The sequence below is a fragment of the Drosophila grimshawi genome, unplaced genomic scaffold, assembly GCF_018153295.1.
Source record: "Drosophila grimshawi isolate 15287-2541.00 unplaced genomic scaffold, ASM1815329v1 contig_1377, whole genome shotgun sequence".
Taxonomy (NCBI): domain Eukaryota; kingdom Metazoa; phylum Arthropoda; class Insecta; order Diptera; family Drosophilidae; genus Drosophila; species Drosophila grimshawi.
Genome location: NW_025062900.1, coordinates 14272636 through 14297906, shown reverse-complemented (window position 1 = coordinate 14297906; position 25271 = coordinate 14272636). Strand labels below are relative to the sequence as shown.

Here is a 25271-nt window from a genome sequence, read left to right as displayed (position 1 = left end):
AGAAAATGGAGACCGGTCAGCAAGGGTATATAATCTACGGCGTGCCTAATGTCACTGGTTATTACCTGCTTTTCACATAAAATGAATATGTTGCAATTTTGAATCTTTAACCAGAGACCAAACTGTCTCAAAACGTTTGCGATGCATTGTTATCAAAGTAAAATGAAAAATATGCAATTTTGATTTTATTCAACTAATATTAAATAGTTTTATTTGATGATTTGCTTCTCTGTAATTTCATTTGTATATACGTCATTATACCATAGCTAGATTAGTTGTTATCGTAAATTAACTTTGTATATTATGCACTGTTAATTATTTGTAGTTTAGTTTAAATTATTTTACTATATATATATATATATATATATATATATATAATATATATTATTTTTATATATACATATATATATATATATATATATATAGTGTAAAGTGTAGTTGTATAAATTATTATCATTATTTCGCAATGTTTCTAATTGATATCGCTCGATAATCGTTTGCTAACATTAACAAATCGAACTTTTGCATACATCGTACTATACAATTAAACTAAAATACTTAAGTTTGTTGTTTGTTGCTGTTGAAGCGACTCTAGGAGCACGTAGAGCATGTCAAGAATTTGGGAAAATCAAAGGCCTAACTTAAAATAAATATATTTAATTTAAAACAAACGAGTTGACAATTTCCCCATAATTATCGTCTGAAAGATTTTACGCTACTTTATATGCACTTTTTAATTGCGTGGTATGTGTGTGTGTGTGTGGATTGAAATTTTCAATAAGTGGCCTGAAGCTGGGGGCTAGCCACGCCCCCACCTAATTATAGGTCATTTGCATACTCTACACATATACATTTTGATATAGATCAACTACATTATATACAAGCTTGGGCTGCCGGCGGCGTTTGTTATGTGTCATAATCACCATGCTGCGAACTAAAATAGCTCACCAGCCCACTGAACTCGCCAACAGCACCGCCGACGCTGTTCGCTGTGGCAGCCGCGCTGCTGATGCCGTGCGCCGAACTGGAATCATCCTCGGCAACAGCTGATGGCGAGTCACCGGTGGAATCACCGACCACGGCCAGCGGAGACTTCGTATTGGAGTAGGCCTCCAATGTGATGAGTTTTTTGCTGGTTATCACCGATGATTTGTGAACCACTTCCGTTGTAATTGTGGCTGGTGGTGTGGCTGATGGCACCGCGTTTACCACAGGCGTCACAACTGACACTGGAACTGGCACTGGCATTGGTGCGGGTGCCGGTGCTGGAGATTTGCCGCGTGTCAGTGCAGAGACTGAATGATTTGTGGGTGTGCTAGGCGGCGGTGGCGGTGCACTGACAATCACTGAACTGGGCGCTGACGCATGCGCGGGTGGTGTCGTAAGCGGCGGTGGTGGATAATAGCCATAGGGTGGATAGCCACCTAATTGTTCAATTGGTAAATAAGAAGTATTAGTTGCGCTTGTATTTAATTGTGTAATCTGTAAGCAATTTGGGCTTAACTTACGTGCACCGGCCGCATAGTCCACAGCTCCGGGTCGCATATTGGCGCTGCCAGGTGGTGCCACACGCGGTGCATAGTTGGGATTGCCATAAATGGGCGGTGCTCTGACAAAGAATAAGAAAAACATTGGCATTAATTAAATAAGTAAGCATTTTTAGATACTCTGTCGGAAGCTACAAATCATTCTTTAAATAAATAAATGCTGAATTTATGGTTGAAAGCGCGATTGTAACCCGATAATCATCTTCAAGTTAGATACACATATTAAATGGGCACATTCTTCAACTCACCTGTAGGGATTTAGATGGGGTGAGGCATGCCGAGCCGGTGGCGGACCAGAGCCATAGACGCTAGACAAGGCGCCAGGCGGTGGCGGTGGACCACCATGATGCTCCGGGCCGTGCAGATAGGGCGGTGGTCGAGCATTGGGGCCACTGCCCGGCGGTGGTGCAGACGTGGATGTGGGCAGCGCGCCACGCAGCGGCGGCGGTGCACCGTAGGTGGGTCGCAGCGCCGAGCTGGGCGGCAGCGGCTGGCCATAGAAGCGTGCCAATTCTGCACTGCTCGGATACATGCCAGCGCCGGGCGGTGGCGCTGGTGGTGGTGGGCCGCGTGAGTGTGCCGGCGGCAGCAGCGAGGGCATCGGCATGCGCGTTATGACCGATGTCTGTGGGATGCTAGGCGGCGCATCCTCGTGCGGCTTGAACAGATGTTGTTGTGCTGTTGGAGCTGGAGGTGGTGCCTTGCCAGAAGGTGCTGCTTTCTCATTGGTCGACGTGGCAGCAGTCACAGCCGCAGCTGCCTGCTGCTTCTGCAGCTGATCTCGCAGTGGAGTGACCTTTTTTCGGCGACCACGCGGCTTGGGCTCCGGCGCTGGCACAGGTGGGCGTATATTGGCCGCCGCAGCGGCTGCCTGCATCAGATGAGCCGCCGCAGCTGGCATTGACATGCCCAGGGGCAGGCGCTGCATGCCCGGCAGCTGTTGCTGCTGTGGGGCATAGTTGGCACGGCTGAGGGGCTGACCCAGCGGAGCGGAGAGCGCATTCTGCAGCAGTTGCATGGCCTGTGGCGGCGGTGCTGGTGCCAAATGGCGCTGCAGCATGGGATGCATGCCCGGAGGCAGCTGTTGCTGCTGGGGCGACGGAGGTGGTGGTGGTAGCAGCGATGCGGGCAGCTGACCTTGTGGCGGGAACTGATGACGCAGCAGCGGTGGATGCATTGTGGGCATGGGCAATCGCTTGCGCAGCGGCTCCTGCAAACCAGACACACTCGGCAGCTGCTCCGGCTGCGTTGACTGCTTGGGCATGGAGGCCTTGCTGGTTTTAGAGGGCGTCGTACGCAACACTTCATCCGGTGCCGGCAGCTCTCTGGCAGCGGCAGCCGCCGTGAATTGCTCTTCCTCCTCGACCATGCGCGCAATAGCATCCTCCATATCCTCCAAGTCGTCGGGCAGCTCGGCATCGTCTAATTCCGATTCGTCCACATCGTCCAGATCATCAATGGCCTCGCCCTTGCGCTGCAGATAGTCAATGTCCAGCACCTTGGCCTGCCGTATCACAGACAATGGCACCGTTGATAGGGAATCACCTCCGGCTGATGCTGCTGCACCCGATTTGCTGGGCGTCCGTTTCTCCGGCAGAGCCGTTGCGCCCTGCGCTGAGCCCTTAATGGGCGTCAGACGAGGTGTGGCTGCCAGCTTGGCACCTTCGGCATTCTTCTCGGCCAGCATGCGTTTGATCTCCTCCTGCTTTTGGATGAACTTCTGACGCTCCTCGGGCGGTGTGTCGGGTCGCTGGACGCCCGGCTTGATGCCGCCATCGGAGCTGTCGTCGTCAAAGTCCTCGATGTAGGCATAACGACGGCCGCGAGTCCGCGTCCGCTCATCGGAGCCGGCGTCGGCGCCACCCTCATCTGAGGAAGCTGCTGCTGGCGGTGGCTTCTTCTTCTTCTTCTGTGTGCCGCTGTTATTGTTGCCGCCTTTGCCTTTGCCCTTACCCTTGCCAGAGGATGCCTGCGCCTGCGTCGACAGAGGCATAGTCTTCTTTAGGGGCTGTGAACGCGGCTGTTTGCCTGATCCCTTGCCCGACATGGGCGCCCCGTTGGCTCCCATCTGCATTTCATCATCGTCATCCTCCTCCTCCTCCTCTTCGCTCTCGCTAATGTCATCGTCGGAGTACTCCAATCTCTTGGGTTTCTTGACTACGGGCTTCTTCAATTTGGGAGATTTGCGTGCAACACCAGCGGAGGAGGACGATTTCTTGGCGGATGCCTTCTTGCGCTTGGAGGGATTCCAGGCGCCGTCTTCGCTCTCGCTTGTCGTATCATCGCACAGATCAGCGCTATCCATATTTTCTGACAGCTCCGAGCCGTTGTCGTCGTCCTCCGTCTCGGTTTCCGTATAGTCTGAATCGACTTTCTTCTTCTTCTTGGATTTGTTGGCCTTGGCACGCTGCTGTTCCTCCTCGTCGCTTTCGTCGCTCTCCTCCACCACAAATTTGCGATCCTTGCGACGCTCTCGAGCTGCACGACGAGCGGCTTTCCGCTGTTTCTTGCCACGTCCGGGACGGCGATAAACCTCCAGACTGGAGTCCGAGTCATCGGAGGCAGACTGCGAGCTGTCCTCGTCAGAAAAACTGGATGTCTTGAAGTCCTCATCGCTGCCATGATCCTCCTCGGAACTCACATCCAACGTGGTCAATTTGCGCGGCTTCTTTTTGAGTGGCGGCGGCAAGTTTTTGGTCTTGGCTTTGCCAATTGCTTTCAGTGGTTGCTCATCCTCGTCTTCATCGTCGTCGTCGTCGTCTTCTTTGCTGTTGTCGTCGTCGTCCTCCTTGTTGCTTGATTTGTCCTGCGGATCGAGCGAGACCCTTGCCGCCTTGGACTGTGGCTCCTTTTCGTCGGCCTGGTCGCTCTCCTCCTCGCGTCGCATCTTCTCCTTGTCCGCCTCGATGATGGTGCTGATGTCCTTGCCCCTACCCAGATTGCCAGCACCCGCCACCTCATCCATCTCCTTTTTCAGAGCCGAATTGATCAGATCATCGTATTCATTGAGCCGATAGCTGACATTGATCTGGCGTCGCTTGCGCAGCTTGTAAATGGGCTCGTCATCAGAGTCGGAATAGCTGCTGCTGCTGCTACCACTGCTGCTGGAGCTGCCCGAGCGTGGGCCCGTCTGTTTGCCACTTTTCGTGGCACTGCTGCCGCTCTCCGAGTCATCATCCTTACCACCACGGCGACGACGTGTGCCGCGCTTGGCCGCTCGCCGATTACTGCGTCCATCGCCGCGTCGTCGCTTTGGTTTGTCCGCCTTGGCGCGCTTATTAGCCTTGCTGGACGAGGCATCGTCATCGTCATCATCATCATCATCCTCATTGTCCTCGCTATCGCCGTCATCATACTTCTTGAGCGCATTCAAATTCGAGCGCTCCTCCAACTCGCTGGCGGTACGTGCAGCTGCTGCGGCGACCGCTTGGCGCTAAAAATATACATTTTAAATTAAATTATAAAACCGGGCAGAAAAGGAAATCAAATAAAAGTTAAGGAAGCATATTTCAGTGAAGAGCATTTCAATTACCAGTGAATTACATTAAGTAATATTGTTCAAGATCAGAGAAATCGCTTTGAAAATAATAAATATATATTTATAAATGGGTAATTAATTAATTATATAATTTCATTCCCAACAAATAAAATGATGTTCAAGAATTTAGTTACATATTTATATCAAATTGTCGTTGACTGAGAAGGATGAAAATGACCATATCGACTATTTTCCATTGACTTTCTTCTAACGGTCTTTACAAATAACCTATATACATCTATATACAACTTAGCTATCAAAGACTGTACAAAGAACCACTAAAACAGTTAAAATGGTGTTATTACTAACCTCCGCCTCCTCGGCTAATAGTTTCTCCTGATGCTTGCGAGCAACTAAATCATCAAACTGCAGCAGCTGCTGCTGGAGGGCGACGATGAGCTGCTCCTGCTGACAGGGTGGACAGTGCCAGTCGCCCTCGGGTATGTAGAAGAGGACGGGGCTGAGGCAGGAGCAGTGATAGCCCTTGTTGCAGTCGGGCGTATCGCAGAGCAGTATCCATTCGGGATGATCCGATTTGCCACACGTCTGGCATGCCTCATCTGCGTCCGCTGCTGCGGCATATTCCTCGCTTTCGTCGGCGTTCTCCTTGCGTAGCGTGCGTGCCCGTTTCATGGGCACCACCTGGGATTCGTCTTCCAGTTCGGATTCTGGGGAGAATTCATGATCGGATTTGAACAGTGGCGAACCGTGATCTGTGTCGTAGTGTGGTGGTTCCTCCTCCTCCTCCTCGCTCTCGGCCTGTTCCTCAGAGTCTGAGGACCAGCCATCTTTGCCTGGACATTTCTTCTTGATCTTCTTTTTGGCCTCTTCCGCTTCGCTGGCTGACTCAAAGGACTCGGACTCCACTGATGGCTCTACCACAGTGGGATCAGCTTCGGCTTCGGCCTTCTTCTTCTTCTTCAGCTGTTGCTTCATTGTGCGCAGCGCCACCTCTTCTAATTTGCGTCGCTCCGCCTCCTCCTTGATCTTCTGCTGGGCTATGCGACGGGATTGACGGACCGGCGTCTCCGAATCGTTCGATTCGATTATGTTGGTGGTATCCACTTCGCGTTTCTTGCGCGGACCACGTCCACGACCGACCCCAGTTGGCTTTGACTGTTCCTCATTGGGTTGTTCGCTCTTTGGTTGCTCCGCTGGCTCGATTTTGGACTCCACTGGCTCGCTTTTAGGTTCCGCTTTTGGAGTCACCTCATTTTTGGCTTCCTCCTTGATTGGTGACTTGGATTTGGCAGTCAACGTGACTGCCTTAATTTCCTGCTCCTGCTCATCCTGCGGCTGCTCGTCGATTTTAAGTGGATCTTCTAGTAACGGCAGTTTATTAACTATGCAAGGCTTTTCTTTGGGGCCACCTCTGGTACGTTTGGCCTGCGGCAGCTCGGAGTAAACGACAGCGGCACCTCCACGACGTCCAGAACGTCGGCCCAAGGCTTCAGCTGGTGGCGGCGTATCCTCCTTAGCAGGTGGAGGCGTTGTCTGCTTGACTAGCTGCGACTCCTGCTTAATCGGAGGAGGAGTTGTTTGCTTGACGGAAGGGAGAATGGCTTGCCTGACAGGGGTTGCTTGCTTGACGGAAGCAGCTGATGATTGCTCGTTGGGAGTGGCTCTTGGTTGCTTTATTGAAGGGAATGGCGCACGCTTGGCTGGTGGATTTGCTTGCTTGGCTGGAGGAGTCGCTTCCTTAACCGGAGGAGGAGTCGCTTCCTTGACCGGAGGAGGAGTCGCTTCCTTGACCAGAGGAGGTGTCGCTTGCTTGACTGGAGGAGTCGTTTGCTTGACTGGAGGAGGAGTGGCTTCCTTAACTGGAGGAGGAGTAGCTTTCTTAACTGGAGGAGGAGTAGTTTTCTTAACTGGAGGAGGAGTAGCTTCCTTAACTGGAGGTGTGGCTTCCTTAGCTGGAGGAGGAGTGGCTTGCTTGACTGTCGGGGAAGTGACTTCCTTGACGAGAGAAGGAATGGCTTCTTTGACCGGAGGAGGAACGGCTTCCTTAACTGGAGGAGAAGTGACTTGCTCGACCCTCGGGGGAGTGGCTTCCTTGACTCGGGGAGGAGTTGCTTGCTTGACCGGATGTGAAGCTGCTAGCGGAACCGGCCGCGTTTCCTGTTTGACAGGCGAGATTTTCTGCTTAGCCTGTTCCAACTCTCGATGTTCTGAGGCCGGTGGTTGCTCCACGAGAAACTGCTGCTCATTGTTGCGCATTAGTTTCTCGCTGATTGCAGGCAACTCCACGCTGACGCACGTTTCCTTGGACACGTTGGCTTCCTCGCTGCTGCGACGCTTGCGCTGCAACAACGACTCCAATGCCGCTGGTGGAGATGCAGCGACAACTGTTTCGCTGTTGGTACGCTTCCGGGGTGTCGCCTCCTCGTCGCTCTCCTCCTGCCGGATTTGTGTCAGCAGATTCTTCTTGAGTGGCTTCGTAATGGGTGACTTTTTGGGTGCTGCAAATAGCACTGGCGCCTGCTTCTCTGGTGTCGCCTCGTGGACTGGCTGCGTCGTTGGTGTCGTCGTCGTAAGTGGCTCCGGCAGCTGTTCCTTTGGCTTTTCCGGCGTCTTTTTCAGTTTCTTTTCGATAATTTCGGCAAGCGTGGGTTTTTGCTTAATGAGATTGGGAGGCTTCTCCAGATGCCTCTTGGGCGCTATGATCTTGCGGCGACTGCGCGGATCTTCCTCGCCGCTCGACGAGGTTGTCTCCTCGATTTGTGTCTTCTGTGCCTCCACTTTGCGACGCACCTCCACATTGGTGATCTTGGGCCGCATCTTGATGCGCTTGCCGCCCACATCCAAATCGTCATCGTTGTCATTATCAACGGCCAACAGCTGCTGCTCGTCCTCTTGCCCCAGTTCGGCATGTGCATCGATCTCACTCTCCGATGTGGAATGACGCGCTGTGGGCGCTGTGAAATCGACCAGGCGACGTTTGCGATTTGGCAGCTGAATTGCACTTTTAGCTGCGGTTTCTGGAGCTGCTTGCGTCTTGACCTCTGCTTTCTGTGGCATCGCTTCCTTTGACTCGCAGATCTGTTTTTCGGGTTTCTCCTCGTTAAGCGTTGCTGGCTTATCTAATGAGTTAATGTCCTTTGAAGTGCTGGGCAATTCACTTTGTACTGTGTCCTTTAACTTTGCTGTTTTTAGATTTTCAAGCTTTACGCCATCAGTTTTTAGAATTTCAGCATCTTTATCAGCAGTTTCTTTAGCTTTATCGAAGTTGGTAACTGCTTCTGCACCATTCGCATCTGCTTGGCCAGCTTTAATTGATTCTGCAATTGCTGGAGGATCTTCGCCCTGAGCTTCTTCTTTTATATCATGTTTGAGTTCTTCTTTTGAATTTGTAAGTTTTTCGTGTGTTTTCTTAACGTTCAATAGTGTTTCAAGTTCAGTGCTTGTTGTTATTTCAGTTGTTTTCGTTGCTTTGCTGCTTGCAGCTGTTTCTGCATCAGTTTCAGATGCTTCTTTTGCATTTGCTTTGCTCACAGTATGATTTTTGTTTAGGTCTTCGGCATTTTCAGCTTTAGGCTCAACATTTTTACTTTGTTCCACTTCAGGTGGCTGTCTTTTCTTTTCAGATTTAAAGCTTTCGTTCACAATTTTCACTTTCTCCTCGCTTGTTTCAATCACCCTCACCTTATATGCTTGTTCCACGATTTCTTCCGTTTCATTAGTGATTTCATGGGTTTGTTCATTTGAGATTTCTTTTGTTTCACTCTTTTCAGTTCTTGTTTCGGGCGATTTTTCTTTTTGATTTGTTTCTACAATTTTTTCCTTAGCTTCAATTGGACTTTCTTCACTTGCGCTAGGCTGACACTTTGTTTCTTCCCCCTCCTCCACTTCTTCCACAGACTCATTGCCATTCAGCACTGGCTGAGGTTTTTCCTTGCTTTCGACAACTGTTTCCACTTTCTTCAGGCTCTCGCCATTAGTTTTCTCTGGCTTTGGCTCTGGGTCTCCATCTTCCTCTGGCGCTGCCATGCTATCGAATATGCTGCGTTTGGATTCTTGCTTTGGCGTCTGTTTGATGGGACTCAGTTTGAGGCAGCCCGGCTCGCCAAAGAAGAACGTTGCTTGCGGCTCCTTGGCCTGTGTTGGTGGCTCCTCGGCACTCGTTTCGTTCTTGCCATTGCCCACCAGGCAGTCAGATCCGCTGCCTGATCCATACACATAGTAAATAGGTTCCTCAATTGTCTCGCCTTCAACCGCATCCCATTCCTCAACTTCAAATGGAAATTCATTTTGAAATTGTGCATCATCTGGCGGCGCCTCACACTCACGACCCGATCCATGGCCGCGAACGATTAAAGTGGGCTCTTCGATGGCATCACCGACCTCGTCTTCGTCATCGTCATCCTCATCGTCATCGTCAACTTCTTCGTCCTCTTCATCGCCTTCTTCATTAATCTTTTGCTCGTTCTCATCTTCATTGGCAGCAGCGCTGTCAAGCGACTCCTCGTCGCCATCCAGCGATTCCTCCTCCTCCTCTTCGCCCTCATCCAGCTCGGAATCCTCCGAGTCCGCCTCATTATCATCTTCGGATTTGGTGCTCTCATATCGGCTGGGTTTCTTAATACGTTTTGTGTCCAGCAGTGTTGGTCGCTGTTTCTTTTGCTGCTCCTCCGCCGCCAGAGCAGTGGGACTGCTGTCCACATCCTCCAATGGCCGTTTCCTGGCCGGCGCAGGCGAACCTCCCAGTTTGGCTTGGCTTATGAGCAGTGGCTGTAAATTAAATTGGATAATGGGATGCATTCTCTAATCGCCAGCTAAAATACTCACCTTGACCTTCTTGGGCTTCAGCTCCTGCTCTTGTTGTTCCTGCTGCTGCTGCTGCTGTTCCGGCGTTCGCAGCTTGATCTTTAAATTGGGGACCTTTGCTTCGCGCAATTGCTCTTCGAGTTCTTCCGGCTGCTCCTCGGTCGCTGGCAGAGTGGGCACCGCATTGTTGCTGCTGCTGCTGCTACTGGTAGTGTCCTCGTCGGCCTCGCCAATGTCCTTGGAGGGCAGGACCACCTCATTTCCGCGCAGGCGGGCAATCAAATTCACGAATTCATCGCGATTTGTGGCAACAACCTGCCAGATTTCCTCATCCAAATGCTCCTGATATATGCGCAAATTGCAGTCGCCATCCTGCGTCAGCCAGTAAGCGTGGCCCAAACGATCGCGCCCAATGGGCTGTGCACGCATTGAACTCGCATTTAGAGTCAGAATATGAGCACGGAATTTGGCATTGCGCTCAAATTGACTTTCAAGCAGCTCCTAAAAGCAAAGAATCAGTTAATTAAGCCTTCAAGTTCGCTAAATGATCGCTTGGAAATACGAAACGTGAAAAATTTCATTTTCTTGCATTACAAAAACTAACAACGTGAAGTGATTTTTTAATAAGATTTCGAATTTCCAAGCGAGCAGCTCTAAACTTTTCTTTTTTACTCACACGTAGAATGCGTAGCTTAACCTTGAGATTAGAGTTGCGGTAGCCAAAGCGTTCAATTTCCCAGGCATCCTGGAAGGAGTAGCCGAAGCAGAATTTGCTCAGCGCCGATTCCCAGCTTTTCTCGTGCACCGTTTTTCGTGTCTTGCGCAACAGTTTAATGTGCAGATCGCGTAGCTCGGCCACTGTCAAAAAAAAAAAAATTTTAAAGCGTGTGCATTGTTAACTAAAATGCTATATTTTTGTTTTTGTTTTGTTTTTGAAGCAGATTTGTTTTTTTTTACGGTCTCCGCTTTACTCCGCTTACCAAACAATAATACAAACAAGCGAATGCGCTCTCTCTCTCGTTCTCACTCTCTCTCAATTGAACATACACAAAAACAACACACAGTTACGAACGTATACAGTTGCATACAAATGCGCACACACACATGCACACACACGTAGATACGTACCTTCATCGTTGTTTGTCAACCACTCCTGCAAATGCTTAAAATTTGGCAATGCCAAGCCCAAATCTTTGGCGAATTTTTGTAGAAACGCACAGATAACCGCGAAATTTGGATCGTTTGCACACGAATGGAGCGTTGTGGTTAATGCATCGTCATCTTTATCTTTGCATTCTTCTTTGCATTCAGCCGTAGCTGAAGACGCCGCCATTTTTCATGCGTCTGCTCAAAAAAAAAATGTGTAAGGCCCTCGAAAAGTTGTACACTACACTTGCAAAACAGCAGCAATTGCACAATGGCAAAGAACGCACGACATTTGCTTCAACTTCAAGTACACCTAATGCACAACGCTTTATTGCACGAATTGGGCATAATTAAAAACAGTTTTAATAGCAATATTTTACTTTATTTTTCAACGCATGAGAACCGATAGACGATTAGACGACCGATTAATTGTGGTGGTCGCACAATCACTAGGTCGGTTATTCAGTCGATCACACAACCTCGAACGATATGTGAACGAACGATGAATTTTACTCACTCACGAACGATGAAATTTACTCACTTGACGAAAGAGAACTCATTTGGCGCTGGGCAGCTCAATTGAGCATTTGGGCAATATTAACATTTGTTTGAAAATATAACAGAAGCAAATAAGAAGAGCGTAGAAAAACAACAAAGACGGACAAAAACATCGTCGAAAATCGAATTTATATCAATAAAAAATTTTAAAAATAAAAGAGAAGCCAACACTCAGTGTTATCTCTTTGTTTATTTTTGCATTTTCTTATACAATAAAAAGTGCAATAAACACAAAAATATTTCAAAGTCGAATTATAGCAAACGAAAAAAACAAAAAAAAAACAAGAAAATACAAAACGCGAGTGAAAGTGGGTGAAAAAATTAAAACAATAGATAAAACAGCTGTAACAGATTGCTAAAATGGCAGCATATCAAATGAATTTCAACCAGGATTTTACGTAAGTTACAACAAATTGAACGTTTAATCACCAGTCACCCCTCATCCTTCATCATCCTCATCAAGCACAAAAGCCTTCGAAGAAAGAAGGTCATTGTGGCAAAAAAAAAAGAAAAAAAGCAAAAAAAATCAGATACAACGACAAACGAGACAAGTAAACAAGCGAAACAGCTGCTGCTGGGCGCGGGCAGCAGCGGGGAGCGGATGCAAGGCTACTGCTAATAGGTAAACTGTAACAGCGCCTATCAGTGTGTGTGTGTATCAGTGCAAGTGTGTGTATGTGTGTGTGTGAGCGTGTATTGGCGTCGTTTGTTTAGTTATTATAACATGCAAACAACCAGTTCTAATAAGTGTGACATGCATACATTTATTATGAAATATAGACAATGGCAAACTAGCTCACCTACACTAAACTGCAGACTTTGAGAACTAAGTCAATTACAGCATAGAATTAACATTTAATGCATTTAATTAAAGATGTTGCTGCTTTTTGACAATTAATAACAAATGTAAACGAAACACCTCTGACGTCATCTTAACATTTGTAGAAAATGTTAAATTCAAAAATTTATATTTCGCTTGATAGTGTTTCGGGTTTGCATACACACACATATATATATACACACATATATTCACACACACGAATACGTTAATGCGCAACAGCTGATGCTGCCTTTGTTTTCTGTTGTGACTTGCAAACTGAATAAACTTGTATTATTTGTTTAGGTATTGTTTTTGTACATAGAGATTGTTTATTTTTGCCCAGCTGATGTCATATTGGGGCAAAACCACCGTTACTTGATGAGAGCCATTAGACTGCTTTCTCTCTCTCTATGCCTCCCTCCCTCTCCCTCTCTCTTTCTTTCTCAAAGTGCATGTGACGCACACGGCAGAAGCAGAAGCAACAACAACAATAAGAATAACAATCAATATTGCTGGTAATTGTGAAACACTCAGAAGAAAGCACTTAAAGCTCGTGCATATATATGTGTGTGCGTGTGGAACTCATACGTATGGTTATTTACTAACACTGATAGTCCCACGTCACAAAGAACAAAGATCGCCAGCAAAAAAATAGAAAAAAATGATTTCTAATCAGAACAAATCAATTATCGTTTGAAGCGCCGCGGGTGAATGCACCAGCAAATCAATTAAATTATACATTTCGCTTGCAATCGAATCGGGAGTCAAGTTCAAGGTCACAGGTGCAGGTGTAGAGAGGAAACGCTGATAACAAAAAGGCAAAGGAAGAACAACAACAACAAAACACATGTAAAACGGCTTTTGTTCGAGTGTCTCGAGTAGTGCTGCTAAATTCATTTCATGATATGAGTCCTCATGTTTTTGTTTACATCAGCTGTTTTGCTGTATTCCCTTATTCATCGTTCTTATTTGCGTTTTTCTACCCTTTCAGTTCGTCAATTACAAACCATCTCTGTAATATAACTGAAGATCAAATACAATTTTAATTTGAATTTACAAATACAATTTTAATTCTTTCAATGAAATGTATCGCTTTCTGATGTGATTATAATTCACAAGCAATTTAAGGTTCATTGCCTTTTTGAGCAACCTATATTAAAAATTTCTTTAAGCAAAAGATAATGAAAACCATTTACAGATAGCATAATTGTTTGCTTTAAATAAATTGAAGTCGCGATTTCCGTTTCCGTGGTTTCGTTGTAGTATGAAATTAGAAGATAAAATGTATACGATATTTTCATATAAATATGGATACATTTTTAATATAGAAGAGTATTTAAGTTGCGGCAGAAAGAAAGGTTTCTTATTTTCTTTTAAATGCGACCGAAGGCGATTGCAGTGCTGACTGAGCATTTTATGTTTTGATTTCTATAATTTATTTTTAATCATGCACCTATCAGTGATTCACATTAGCCAAGTCAACACACAAATATTATTGTTGATTGTGACTAACAATAAGCTCAAGTTGTTTTGTTAGTAAACAACACAAAATAGGCGCGCAAGCAACAAAAAAAATGCAAAACATAAAAACTAAGCGCAAGCAAGGCCGTCGTGTTATCGGTTTTCAAAAGGGGGCCTCGCACAATTCGCAGTGGCCTTGAGCCCCTTTTTAAGTGTGTGGAGACGCCTGTGCTGGAAAACTAGTTTTGATTCCCATAAAAAAGAAACAAAACAAAAACAAAAAAATCAAATCGCCCGAGCAGGAGACACGTGTTGCGCTCAGTGCGAGATTCACTGCTCTTGCTTATCGGAGAAACGTGCCTGAAATAACATTTGGCACAAATACAAGCTCAAAGCTTTCTCATGGCCAAACAGTGCGTAATTTCAAGTGCGAAATTCTCAAAAACCAAAAAAAAAGACAAAGAGACTAAATGACCACAATACAATAGATTTTATAACACTGCTAACTGAAAAATATAAATAAATTCGTAGGCAAAGCAACTAAAAAATACAAAAATGAACTAATTAATTAACTGAACTAATTAATTATAAATTATTATTATTAAGTGTGTAAAATTATACAATTCAAAATGAGCGCGCTCTCAGCTTTTTGCAACACTGTCGCTGCAGCGTTGTCTGGCAACGCCATACAAGAAAAATACCATGAAAAATACCAGAAACGCACACAAAACATAAACAACAACAAATCCCGACTGCATTTGACATTGAAAAAAGCGTAAATTGGAAAATTATTGGAGCAATTCGCGCCGTCGAAGTGTGTGAAAAATCAATTGCACGCGATGGAGCAGCGTGCCAATTTCCTGGCACTAACACTGCTCGACGCACTCGAGGACGAGAACGAATCGGATATATTCTCAATGCTGGACAGAAACAACATTAACGCTGGAATTGTGCCCTGCGAGCGAGGATTGTCGCCGCTGCACTATGTGTGCGGCATGCAGAACGAAGAGTTGGCGTTGAGAATACTGCAACGCTTTCTCACGACCAGCGGTGGCCAGATGGTGGACGTGAATGTACGCTGTGAGGGCGAAATGACGGCACTCCATATCGCAGCGAACTATGGACGGGTGGAGCTGGTGCGTCTGCTGTTGGCGCATGGCGCACGGCCCGATCTGATGGATGAGGAGCACAAGCTGGCCGTGCACTATGCGATTGAGGAGTGTCACTTCGAGGTGCTGCAATTGATGCGGGATCACATCTTCAAGGAAAAGCAGCAGGAGAAGCAGAAGCCGCAGCAACAGGAGCAACAGTCTCTCTTGACGCCACAGACGGGCATTAAGTATAACCAGGATGTTACCTCGCCCTACTACATCAATATCACACACAGACGCGGCAAACCACAACCCAGATTTCCAGATGTAGAAGACTTGGAGCCGGAGCAGGAGCAGTCCGTGAATCTATTCGCCCTGACACGAGATCATCTGCATGAGCTGAATCAGGAGACGGGGTGTGGACGCCGCACCCTAATCGAGAGCTGGCGGGATAAGGTAGAACGGTCACGTGCCCGTAAATCTCTGCTACAGGTGGAGTGTGTGGAGTCGCTGGTGGATCAGGCCATGTCCCAGGAGAACTTCAGCTACGAGCATCATCTGCAGCAGACTCTCCGAGATACCGAACTGGAGGAGGAGCTGCTGGAGCAGCAGCTGCCAGCAGTTGGAGATGCTCAAAGTGGACGTGCTGCCTTTGGCCAGCTGGTGGAGCAAGTGGCGCAGGCGTGCGTCCTAGAACAGAGCTTTCACACGGCACACAATGGGGAGGAGGAGGAGCAGGAGCAGCCTTCGCCAGACAAGGCGTACTATCTGCAAATGACGGAGGCATATGTTCATACGGATGATGAGAATGGACTCGTTTTCTACGAGACCAAATTGCCGCAGAATGCGACCAAGAAGGTTAATGGAAAACGAAAGCAGGAGCAGCACCAGCATCAGCAGCAGCCGATGCAGTATCTAACGGTGCCAAAGGAGCAGGGAATGGACAGCAGTGTTAGCACAAATCTTACGCTGCCCCTCGACTACGAGACGGATGCACTGCGTGCGGAATTGACGCAACTGGGTGCACCAGTTGGACCCATCACGCACACCACGAAGCGTCTGTATATCAAGCAGCTGATCAAGTACAAGCGGAACACGGCAGCTCTGCTGGCGGCGCAGAAGCACGCGAAGGCCGCCCAGGTCAAGTACTCCGTGGAACTGCATCACACGCTGCGCACCCAGCAGGATTACGAGCACATCGAACGGTTTATGCAACACGAGGTCAACTCTGCCACACACTTTGCCACAGCTTGTGCAGGTGGTCGCCGGATGCGGGAGGGGCATCTAAAGCAGAGTTTCATTTACATGCTGATTGATCCGCGCATCTCGAGAAATTTGCCGGGAGAACGCGCCTATCTGGATCCGCTGAGCATTTGGTCGCGCTTCCTCGACGCCATTTTCTATGTAGGCAAGGGCAAATCCTCGCGCCCCTATGCACATCTGTACGACGCAATGAGGCAACATACGCGCGCCAATCAGCAGCATCACGAGCAGCACAAGAAACGTGGCAAGCGACGCGTCTTACTGATGCCGGAGCTGTTTAAGTCCCCGCCAGCGGCGGGTCAGGCGCCCGCTGGCAGTAAGAAACTGCAGCGCATCCTGGACATATGGCAGCATGGCAGCGGTGTCGTGTGCCTTCACGTCTTCCACAACATACTGCCTACAGATGCTTACACACGAGAGGCATCGATCATTGATGCACTGGGTCTGGCGCATCTCACGAATCTTAAGCGGGGCGATTACTATGGCCCCGCCCAGATCTGGACCATGAAGCAGAAGAAGCAGCTTGGGATTGCACTCCTGTACAAGGCGATGCACATTTATATGGCCGAGGGCGAGTCTCAGTTGTCGCCCAGTGATTTAATCTAAGCATCTGCCCAATTTAACAATTAGTACCAAGTACAAAGTGGAAAGTGAAAAGTTGAAAGATACGCCAAAATAATTTATAATTGGATCTCATTTTAAAAAAAGGGGAAAATAGTATCCAAATTTATGATATTGAAAATATAAACTCTGCGGAGCATAATTCAAATTTAAGCACAAATAAATCGAATTTAAAAATGAACTAAAAATTACCTTTTGGTATTTTTTCTTGCTGCACATAGAGTTGTCCCGCTTTTGCACACGCAATACACTCATTCCATTGCTATGACTTGTTGCAACCGCTGTTTATTTGTTTCTATATTTGGCACATAAATAAATAATTATTCATTTATTTCATTATATTTTATATTTACTTATATACATATTTAAATTATTTATATATATATATATTTGTATATATTTTTTATAAATTACAACCTTTGAAAACGATGCTGGCTCAGCAAAAAAAATTAAGCTCAGGTTACGAGTTCAAATGCCAGCGCAGAGATAACAAAATAAATGCCAAAAATAGCTTTAATTATATTTTTAAAATTCGAACTTATTTTTTCATAATTTTTCCAAATTATTTATTTCATCACATATTCGAACTTGAACTTGCTAGCGTTATTTTTAGCTGCACATTGCAGATGCCTCTGCACTCAAACCTCGCCCATTACTCTTGCACCCCCTCGCAGGCAACGTCGAGAGACAACAAGAAGGGATGCATTTGTCGAGTGCTGCCCAAAAAATCACATACACACACACAATAACAAAAGTGCAGCCGAAAAGCATGCTACACAAGTAAACGTTTAAGTTGACTGCTTACTTCGCATAGAATTCTCAACTGGTTCTGGCTGTGTGTGCATAGAGTAGTTGTATTTTAGCAGTGTTTGGTTATCTTTGCGCAGAGGCGATATCGTAATCAATGAAGTTCTACTGAGGTGCGATTATTGCTAGTTGAAAACTTTAACCAATACCCCGCCATGGGGACGTGAAATACCGTCCACTACGGCAATTTTTGGAAGCCCGAGAGGGCTAATTTCATAATAAATGTGAAGCTTAGGTTTAAAATTCGTCATTGACCTGCGCTACGTCATTTTATGACGTTAGGTGTTTCGTCATTTAATGATTGTCCTTGCGTTGTTTTTGAATGCATTGGACAACTAATTACGTGTTTTATATTATTGTTAATGGGTTGTTGCAGATCTGAATTTGACAAAGTGCGTATATTATTTATGATTTGTCATAATTAAATAAGGTTATAAATCTGTCAGTAACTTATTAACCATAAACACGAAAAATTTTGTTGCTTGGTTCAAATTTGTATTTTTTTTTCTTTGATTCAAGCAGTTCCCTATCCGTGCTGAGCAGCGGTGGACTGCGTCTTTATTCGATTGCGGGCCAGGATAGAGTCGAGGAGATCTTTGCCAAGGACAATACGGAGCAGATAAGGATTGTGGAGCGGCTCTTCAACAGTTCGCTGGTGGTGCTGGTCACCGCCCAGAAGCCCAACTGCCTGAAAATGCTGCACTTCAAGAAGAAACAGGACATCTGCAATTGTTTCTATCCCTCGGAGATACTCTGCGTCCGCATGAATCGCCAGCGTCTAATCGTCTGCCTCGCGGAGAGCATACACATACATGACATACGCGACATGAAGATCCTGCACTCCATTGAAAACATTGCGCCCAATGAGCTGGGCCTCTGCGCACTGTCGCTCAACTCGCATCTGGCGTTCCCTATCTGTCAGTCCAGCGGCGAGCTGCGCATCTTCAATGCGAACAAACTGCGCACGGGTATGACAATCAAGGCGCACGACACGCCCCTATCGGCGCTCACCTTCTCGCCCAGCGGAGCGCTACTTGCCACCGCCTCCGAGCGGGGCACTGTGATACGCGTCTTCTGCGTGAAGAACGGCCAGCGGGTCCAAGAGTTCCGGCGTGGCGTCAAACGTTGCGTGCGAATCGCATCGCTCGTCTTTGCCGCGGCCGGCGACTTCCTGTGCGCCTCATCCAACACGGAAACGGTGCACGTCTTCAAGATCGATGCGCGGGCTGTGGAGGTGGCCGAACTGAAAGCAATTGGTGAGTCATGCCAAATAATTTGGACTCAGGCCAAGATTAACTAACTGATTTATGAACGCTTACAGCTGAAGTGGCAGCCAAGGCGGACACTCAGACCAAGGAGGCGACGGATGCAGCAGCGGCGGGCGCAGCAGCCGAGGATGCAAACAGTGAAGCAGCGTCTGCAACGGCCAGCTCGACCAGTAGTTGGGGTGGCATGTTCTCTAAGGCTGTGTCATCGCTGTTGCTACCCGCTCAGGTGAGCGATGTGCTGGCGCAGGATCGTGCCTTTGCCACGGTGGTGCTGCCACAGTCGGGCCTGAAGAACATTTGTGCGCTGACGCATGTGCAAAAGGAGCTACGTCTGCTGATTGCCTGCGAGGATGGATTCCTCTACATGCACGACTTCAATGCGGAGCGTGGCGGTGCCTGCAAGCTGCTGGCCGTGCACGATCTGCGTGGCGCCCTCGAGGACGTCATCGAATTGCAGCTGAGCGAAAGCATCCTGAAAACGCAGTCCAAGTCGTTGCCGGCAACGACGACGACGACAACGACGTTGCCACAGCAGTCGCTCACCATGCTGAAGAGCTGTGCGGCCAGTGTGCTCATCGAGAATCCGGAGCCGGTGGCGGACAACAGCTATGCGGGCATCTTGCGTGGCGAGCAGGCGGATGCCATGTCAGGTGAGTGTGGCCCACAATACTGCAAAATGCTCTTCACTCAACTCAACTAAAACATGACAAATATATTTGTACAGATTCTGCCAAGTTTCGCAAGCTATGCGATGCCATTGACACGCCCACAAAGCTGTACGACGAGCGCCAGTTTCCGCCCGTGGCCATAATGGCCAAGGATTGACAGAGACGTAAGAGCCAAAAGGATATTGTCTTTGTGGACGAATCACAATGTGGTTAAAAACGCTCTCTGCATTTCGTAAACCCAAAAAAAAGTCTTAGAAAATGCCCAAAAAAAAATATATCCAATTATTTAAAGCAATTTATGTAAGTTAAGCCAGCAACAAAATGTGAAACTACCAAAAAAAGAAAGAAAAAAAACTAAAAAACTAAAAAACAAAACAAATACTCGACAGAGAAAAATTTACAAAAAAAAAAAAGTATTTTAGTTAAGATATATTTTTAATTTTCCTACTAAGCAATATTTTTGCCTCCTGCAATTTGTATATAACTGCAACTAAAATATATGATCAGAACTCCTAAAATATCTCATTCCTTTAGTATACCACTCTATCTCGATGAATTAAATTATGACAATTTCTATTTTGTATAATATATGATTATTATTATTATGTATATTTATTAATAGGTGAGGAGCTACTTTATTTGTATGTATAGGCTATTATTCGAACTAAGCTCAAAAATCCAAAATCCTAAGAAAAAGAAGCTGTCAGACAGGGAGATAATCAACTAAAATGTACCTTAAACAATGAGCAACAATATGCGTATTCAATTAGCTTTGCAAGTAACTATATTATATATGTGTAATAATAAATATTAATTAAATATTTCAAATATGAAGACAACAAAAATTAAGTATTAAACAATCTATGGTTAGGAGAGCGAAAATGCAACAACATTCAAAAAGAATTCTATTCGATTGATATCAGTGTGTAAAACAATATAAACAATCTGAGATTCGCCATCAATTTACTTAAAAAGCAAAGCAAATTAATTTGACAACAAATTTTTGTGTAGTACAACAAGAAATGAGAAAATGTAATAGATATTACTTCAGTATATAAAAATCAAACAATTAAAGAAAAGAAAAAAAATACAAAACAAAAACAAAACGAAGAAAAAAAAACAATAAAAACTTAAAAAACCGAATTATGTAATTTTTTTCTTTTACAGTGATAGAAAAATGTAAGAATATTGTTAGAATTTCATAATACTTTGTGGGGTTGATCAATTTCAAATATTTGTATGAATCAAAGAGTTTTTAACTTATTTGCATTTCAATTTATCAAATGGATATTTAAGAGTTATTTGATGTAAATGCATTTTGGGTATTATTCGTTATTTGTATAAACTTTAATTATTCTATTTGGGAATCGAATCTAAAAAATAAAAAGATTTTAATAAGTTGAAAACTCTTTCGAAGGGAGAAATTTTGACTGAGAACTTCTTAAACTCCATTGCTCATTTTGCTAGCACGTTGATCCAAAGACTTGTCCACATCTTGCTGGTGATTGTGATGATGATGGTGGTGATGATGATGGTGATGTCGTCGCTGTACTGGTGCCTCGTCCTCCTGCTCCGCTTTCTCCTCTGGCGGTGGTGAGTCAGTCATTTGTGTCGATTTATCCAATTTCCAACCAATTTCCAGGGGAGGCGTCGCGGCCTTGTGCGATTTAAGCGAGAACATGGAACCAATCTTCTTCAGCTTGCTGTGCACCGAAGACTCCAGATCATGATCCCCAGAGCTTTTGTGGCTCTTGCTGGACATGCCCAAAGACTTGGATGAACGCTTGGAACGTGCTGAATGCGATTTGGAACACTTTGACTTCGATGACGAACTGGAAGACGTCGATGATGAGCTGTTGGAGCTGACGCTGGCGTGCACCGGTTTCGTCGTAATCCAAATACGTAAGGCAAACATAACCTCCGTCTTGAGTGCTTCCTTTAGTGATATCTATGCCGGCATTAAAATATAGTTTAACATAGGCTCAACAAGAGACTGTTCAAGTTGCTAACCTTCTCCTCGATGGCCACCGCTTTGACGTTCCACAGAAACTCCGTAAAGCCCAGCACCATCGCCGACAACAGGCCGAAGCCCAATACCATAAATACGCCACCAACATTCTCCAAGCCCAGCTCCGGTGTATCGGCGTTTTTCTTCTCGTCGCCCCCACAGCTGCCACCGCCATGCATCTCCTTCCACCATTTGCGCTTCAGCTCCGCCAGCACTCCCAGCTCACCCAGCTTTAGTACAGCGCCACTTATTTGCTTGCGATACGGCGAATCTAGTTGATATGCATACGATAAGATTGGTTTTGAAATGAAGTCCCCATAATAACACTTACTAAATGGCATAGCTATGCCATAACTCTTGTAGTCCAGCCAGCCGCCAATTTGCATTAAGTCACACTTACGCTCCACGTTGTACTCCAGCGTGGTGGACTCCATTAGGAAAGCATATAGATTTTTTCCTTTCTGGAAATATAATGCATATTTGCGAATATGAGTTAAGTTTTTGGGTTTCAACTGTTTATTACTTATCATTTAAGATTAGTATTAGGTTTTTTCTCTATAGTTTTAAGAAACCTTAATTTTTTAATGTACAAAACAATTTATTTTTATTTTTTAATATTTACTAAATTGACTTACTTGCACACGCTCCACGCCTTCGTCGTTGGTTTTGGTAAATACTGAGGGAGTCGCACTTTCCATGGCTGTCCACATCCGTTGATAAGTGCTGAAATTTGAGTCTCTGAAGAAGCCCAATGTGGAGCCGCCCAATAGAGCGCCATATTTGATCTTGCTCTGAGCGGACAGATCTTCGGCATTGTTGATGGAACTGGCCTGGCGCGAATTGGTTAAAAAGGCAGCCAAGTTGGCTGTGTAGGAGTTCAACATCATGAGGGCAAAGAACCACCACATGCCTGTGACAAGCCGTGTTGAGGCAGCTCTAAGAATAGTGCAAGTAAATCAAATATAGTATTTATTTTAACTGCTCATCTACTCACTTGGGCAATATGTCGCAGCCTTGACCCATGAGCGAACCAATCGAAAGCCACATTGTATTATGCAGAAACCAGATATTCTCAACCTCCTCGGGCTCCTTGCACGGATGCGGATTCTCCCAGTCATCCGGCGCCATGCGAGCGAGGGCGAACAGTAAAAACGATATAAAGAGATACGCCGAGCCCATGTAGATCCACACATCCAGCGAGAAGGGCGACAGAAATGAGAACAAGTCTGTTGGCGGTATGGGTGGCTTTGAGAACAGAATACTTATGCCCAGATTCATAAAGGGTGGCGTAAAATCCACTGCCTGACGCCGAGATGACGTCATTGTCAGATCGCATATACCCAGATCAGCGTTCTAAAATGTGATTGTAAGTAAATTTAAAAATGAGATACATATAAAATAAATAATAAAATTGTCATTATTAGACAATCAATGTGTATATAATAAATGACATCAGTCCCTGTTCGCTTTAAGAAATTTTTTTCTTTGTTTTTTTCTCACCCCATCGATCAGCTGTCTGACAATCCCATCCCAGGTTTGGGTTGCTGTATTCAGGCTGCCATATTTGCCGTCGGGCGACATGCGAAATTCATATTTGAAATTCAGCATGCGTGCAATATTATCAATCAGATCCATGGAGTAGCCCTCGTAACGGGCATTTCCCTGCAGGACTTGCCCCTCTTCGGGTTCGCGCATTGTCAGGAAGGGCGCTCCAATGCGCGACGAGACTATAAAGGTTTTATTCGACAACTTTTGACCCACACGCTTCTCGCTCTCTTCATCATCGTTGAGCATATCCAGGCCATTGACCGGATCCCAAATGGCCAGATCCAAGAAGCCACCCGCCTCGATTTCCATGAAACGCAAACTGAAATAACTACGCTGCCCATACTCGTTGAAGTCGATGCGTCCCGTGGCGACCTCCTCGGAGCGCTGCAAGATATACTCATTGTATGTATGTAAATGTATATACTTAAACGATATTTGAATCATACCGCCTTCATAAATTCAATGATGCGTCTGCCATGTGGCCAGGGTTTTTTGCGTTTGCATTCAATTTCGGGCGCTGTTAACTCCTCTACAATGCCCAGCTCTGTGAGCCCCTTGGAGAAGAGCCAGACGGCATCGTTGAGCAATATCATCTGGGTTTTAACCTGAGTGGGCAGCACTTTATAGTAGCGACCTTCCCGCTTCTCGCGCTCCTCCCAATCGTGAACCACGTTCTTGACGTGATAGTCTGTGGGATCCATGATGCGAACTGTGGTTATGTTTGCCTCCACGTTGACGATGTCACCAAGCTCCAGTGTGTGTGTATCGAGCAGGGGTATAAAAACACTCTGCAAAAGTCAAAATATTTAATAATTAGCAATAAAGACAAACACACAAAAAAAGAGTCACTTTTCCAGTTCCTTTAAGATTCTTTACCTGATATTCACCCAACATTTTAAGCTCATTGGCCTGCTCTAAGATGCCCATTAGTTTTTCCGGAGAACAGTGCAATATCAGACAGTTATCAGTGGACAGTTTAATTTCTTTTAAAAAGGGTCTGTGATCGTCGTCGGGACCCAGCTGCCTGATTGTAGTTGGATTACTGCTTGGATCACCAATTTGAAGAATATCCTGGAGCTGGCGCAGTTCTACAAAACAGAACAGAGTAACAGAATTGTGATGAGGCTATTCCAGATTTGACATCCCACTTACCCTTCTCTGATTCATAGACAACTGTGTAGCTTCGCCAGCCAAAGCTTTGCACAATTTCGGCAAATCCACGTGCCAGCTGCAAATGATCGGGATGCACATTGAGGGTCATTGTAGAGTGCTCATAATGTCGATAATCTGGTCGCCAGTCATATACAATATTTGGTATATCCAAAGTGTGGCAAATCGAGGATATGATGTCTATCAAAGTCGATCAAGTTAAAACCGGGGAGAACCATTAAAATGTGGACATAAAACTTGCCTGAACTGCCGCCAGTGCTGGGTCCAAAAATAGCAATAACCCCTTGAGAAATAAGATTGCAAACTGCAAGTAAAGTTGTAGCTTTGAATTTTTATACTTTTCTTTCCACTTCTGATCCACTTTACCCATTTTCTCCATTATGAAACTGTCGTCTGTATTGGCATAGACCACAACTGGCACCAATTCAATATTGCGTTCCAAAATATTTGCACGATCCACAGCTGTGCGAAATGCAATTTCCGCCTCATCCTTATCCGATGTGAAAATGCTGCCTAGAGAAAAAAACAGAAATGTTTGCAAACACTTTTAGCCAACCTCAATGCATGTGACCTAGTTTTCTATTATGTATGCATACATATATGCATATATGTAAATATGTATTTTTGTTTCACTCACCGACCATAAACTTCTCCCTGGCTGTGGCGCAGTGCAACAGCATTGAAACAAATATAAAATGTTTTGGCCACATTTTATTGACTTGTTTGCATTTTAATTGTTAAGTTAAATTTGATTTCGATGATTGTTGTGTTTGTTCACTGATGATGTAAAACTGGCAACGAAAATTTTACAACAAGTGCAACTGTGATGTTCAAAGATCTGCAATACAATGAGCTATGTCGCCCATATATACAACTGAACTATGCTAATTTTAAAAGGTATGAGCATAAGCATGCGAAATGTTCTCAGAGAGAGGGAGAAGGAGACAGACAGAGAGAGAGAGAGAGAGAGAGAGAGAGAGAGACAAAGAGAGA

General features: G+C 45.7%; 4 protein-coding genes and 1 non-coding gene across 6 annotated transcripts; 3 read left to right on the top strand and 2 right to left on the bottom strand.

The window, feature by feature from the left end:
* Positions 1–432: 432 nt before the first annotated feature.
* Positions 433–11356, bottom strand: LOC6562702 (titin homolog). The gene is made up of 7 exons (XM_001988152.3): positions 10978–11356; positions 10526–10707; positions 9871–10350; positions 5395–9813; positions 1796–4980; positions 1509–1609; positions 433–1424 (listed from the first exon to the last, which is right to left on the bottom strand). Exons 1-7 carry the CDS (start codon positions 11180–11182, stop codon positions 907–909), a joined length of 9090 nt encoding a protein of 3029 aa, XP_001988188.1. The 5' UTR covers positions 11183–11356; the 3' UTR covers positions 433–906.
* Positions 11357–11616: 260 nt separating this feature from the next.
* LOC6561726 (WD repeat domain phosphoinositide-interacting protein 2) lies at positions 11617–20192 on the top strand. The gene is made up of 4 exons (XM_032735923.1): positions 11617–11951; positions 18139–18872; positions 18938–19534; positions 19609–20192. The coding sequence occupies exons 1-4, from the start codon at positions 11914–11916 to the stop codon at positions 19707–19709; spliced, it is 1470 nt and encodes a 489-aa protein (XP_032591814.1). The 5' UTR covers positions 11617–11913; the 3' UTR covers positions 19710–20192.
* Positions 14587–16992, top strand: LOC6562703. The gene has a single exon (XM_032735922.1). It carries the CDS (start codon positions 14674–14676, stop codon positions 16792–16794), a length of 2121 nt encoding a protein of 706 aa, XP_032591813.1. The 5' UTR covers positions 14587–14673; the 3' UTR covers positions 16795–16992.
* LOC6561725 lies at positions 17685–17824 on the top strand. Its single transcript, XR_047143.2, has one exon. It is a non-coding gene; the product is annotated as a U4 spliceosomal RNA (small nuclear RNA).
* A 401-nt stretch (positions 20193–20593) lies between the features above and the next one.
* Positions 20594–25128, bottom strand: LOC6562524 (glutamate receptor ionotropic, kainate 2). 2 transcript variants are annotated; one of them, XM_001988155.3, is made up of 12 exons: positions 24916–25128; positions 24645–24791; positions 24520–24582; positions 24261–24458; positions 23985–24196; positions 23555–23896; positions 23061–23492; positions 22555–22913; positions 22196–22496; positions 21892–22021; positions 21563–21831; positions 20594–21500 (listed from the first exon to the last, which is right to left on the bottom strand). In XM_001988155.3, exons 1-12 carry the CDS (start codon positions 24986–24988, stop codon positions 20994–20996), a joined length of 3033 nt encoding a protein of 1010 aa, XP_001988191.2. In that variant the 5' UTR covers positions 24989–25128; the 3' UTR covers positions 20594–20993. The 2 variants fall into 2 exon arrangements, with proteins under 2 accessions (XP_001988191.2, XP_043070407.1); XM_043214472.1 differs by having other exon boundaries at positions 20848–21500; positions 24645–24787; positions 24916–24970.
* Between the last annotated feature and the right edge of the window lie 143 nt (positions 25129–25271).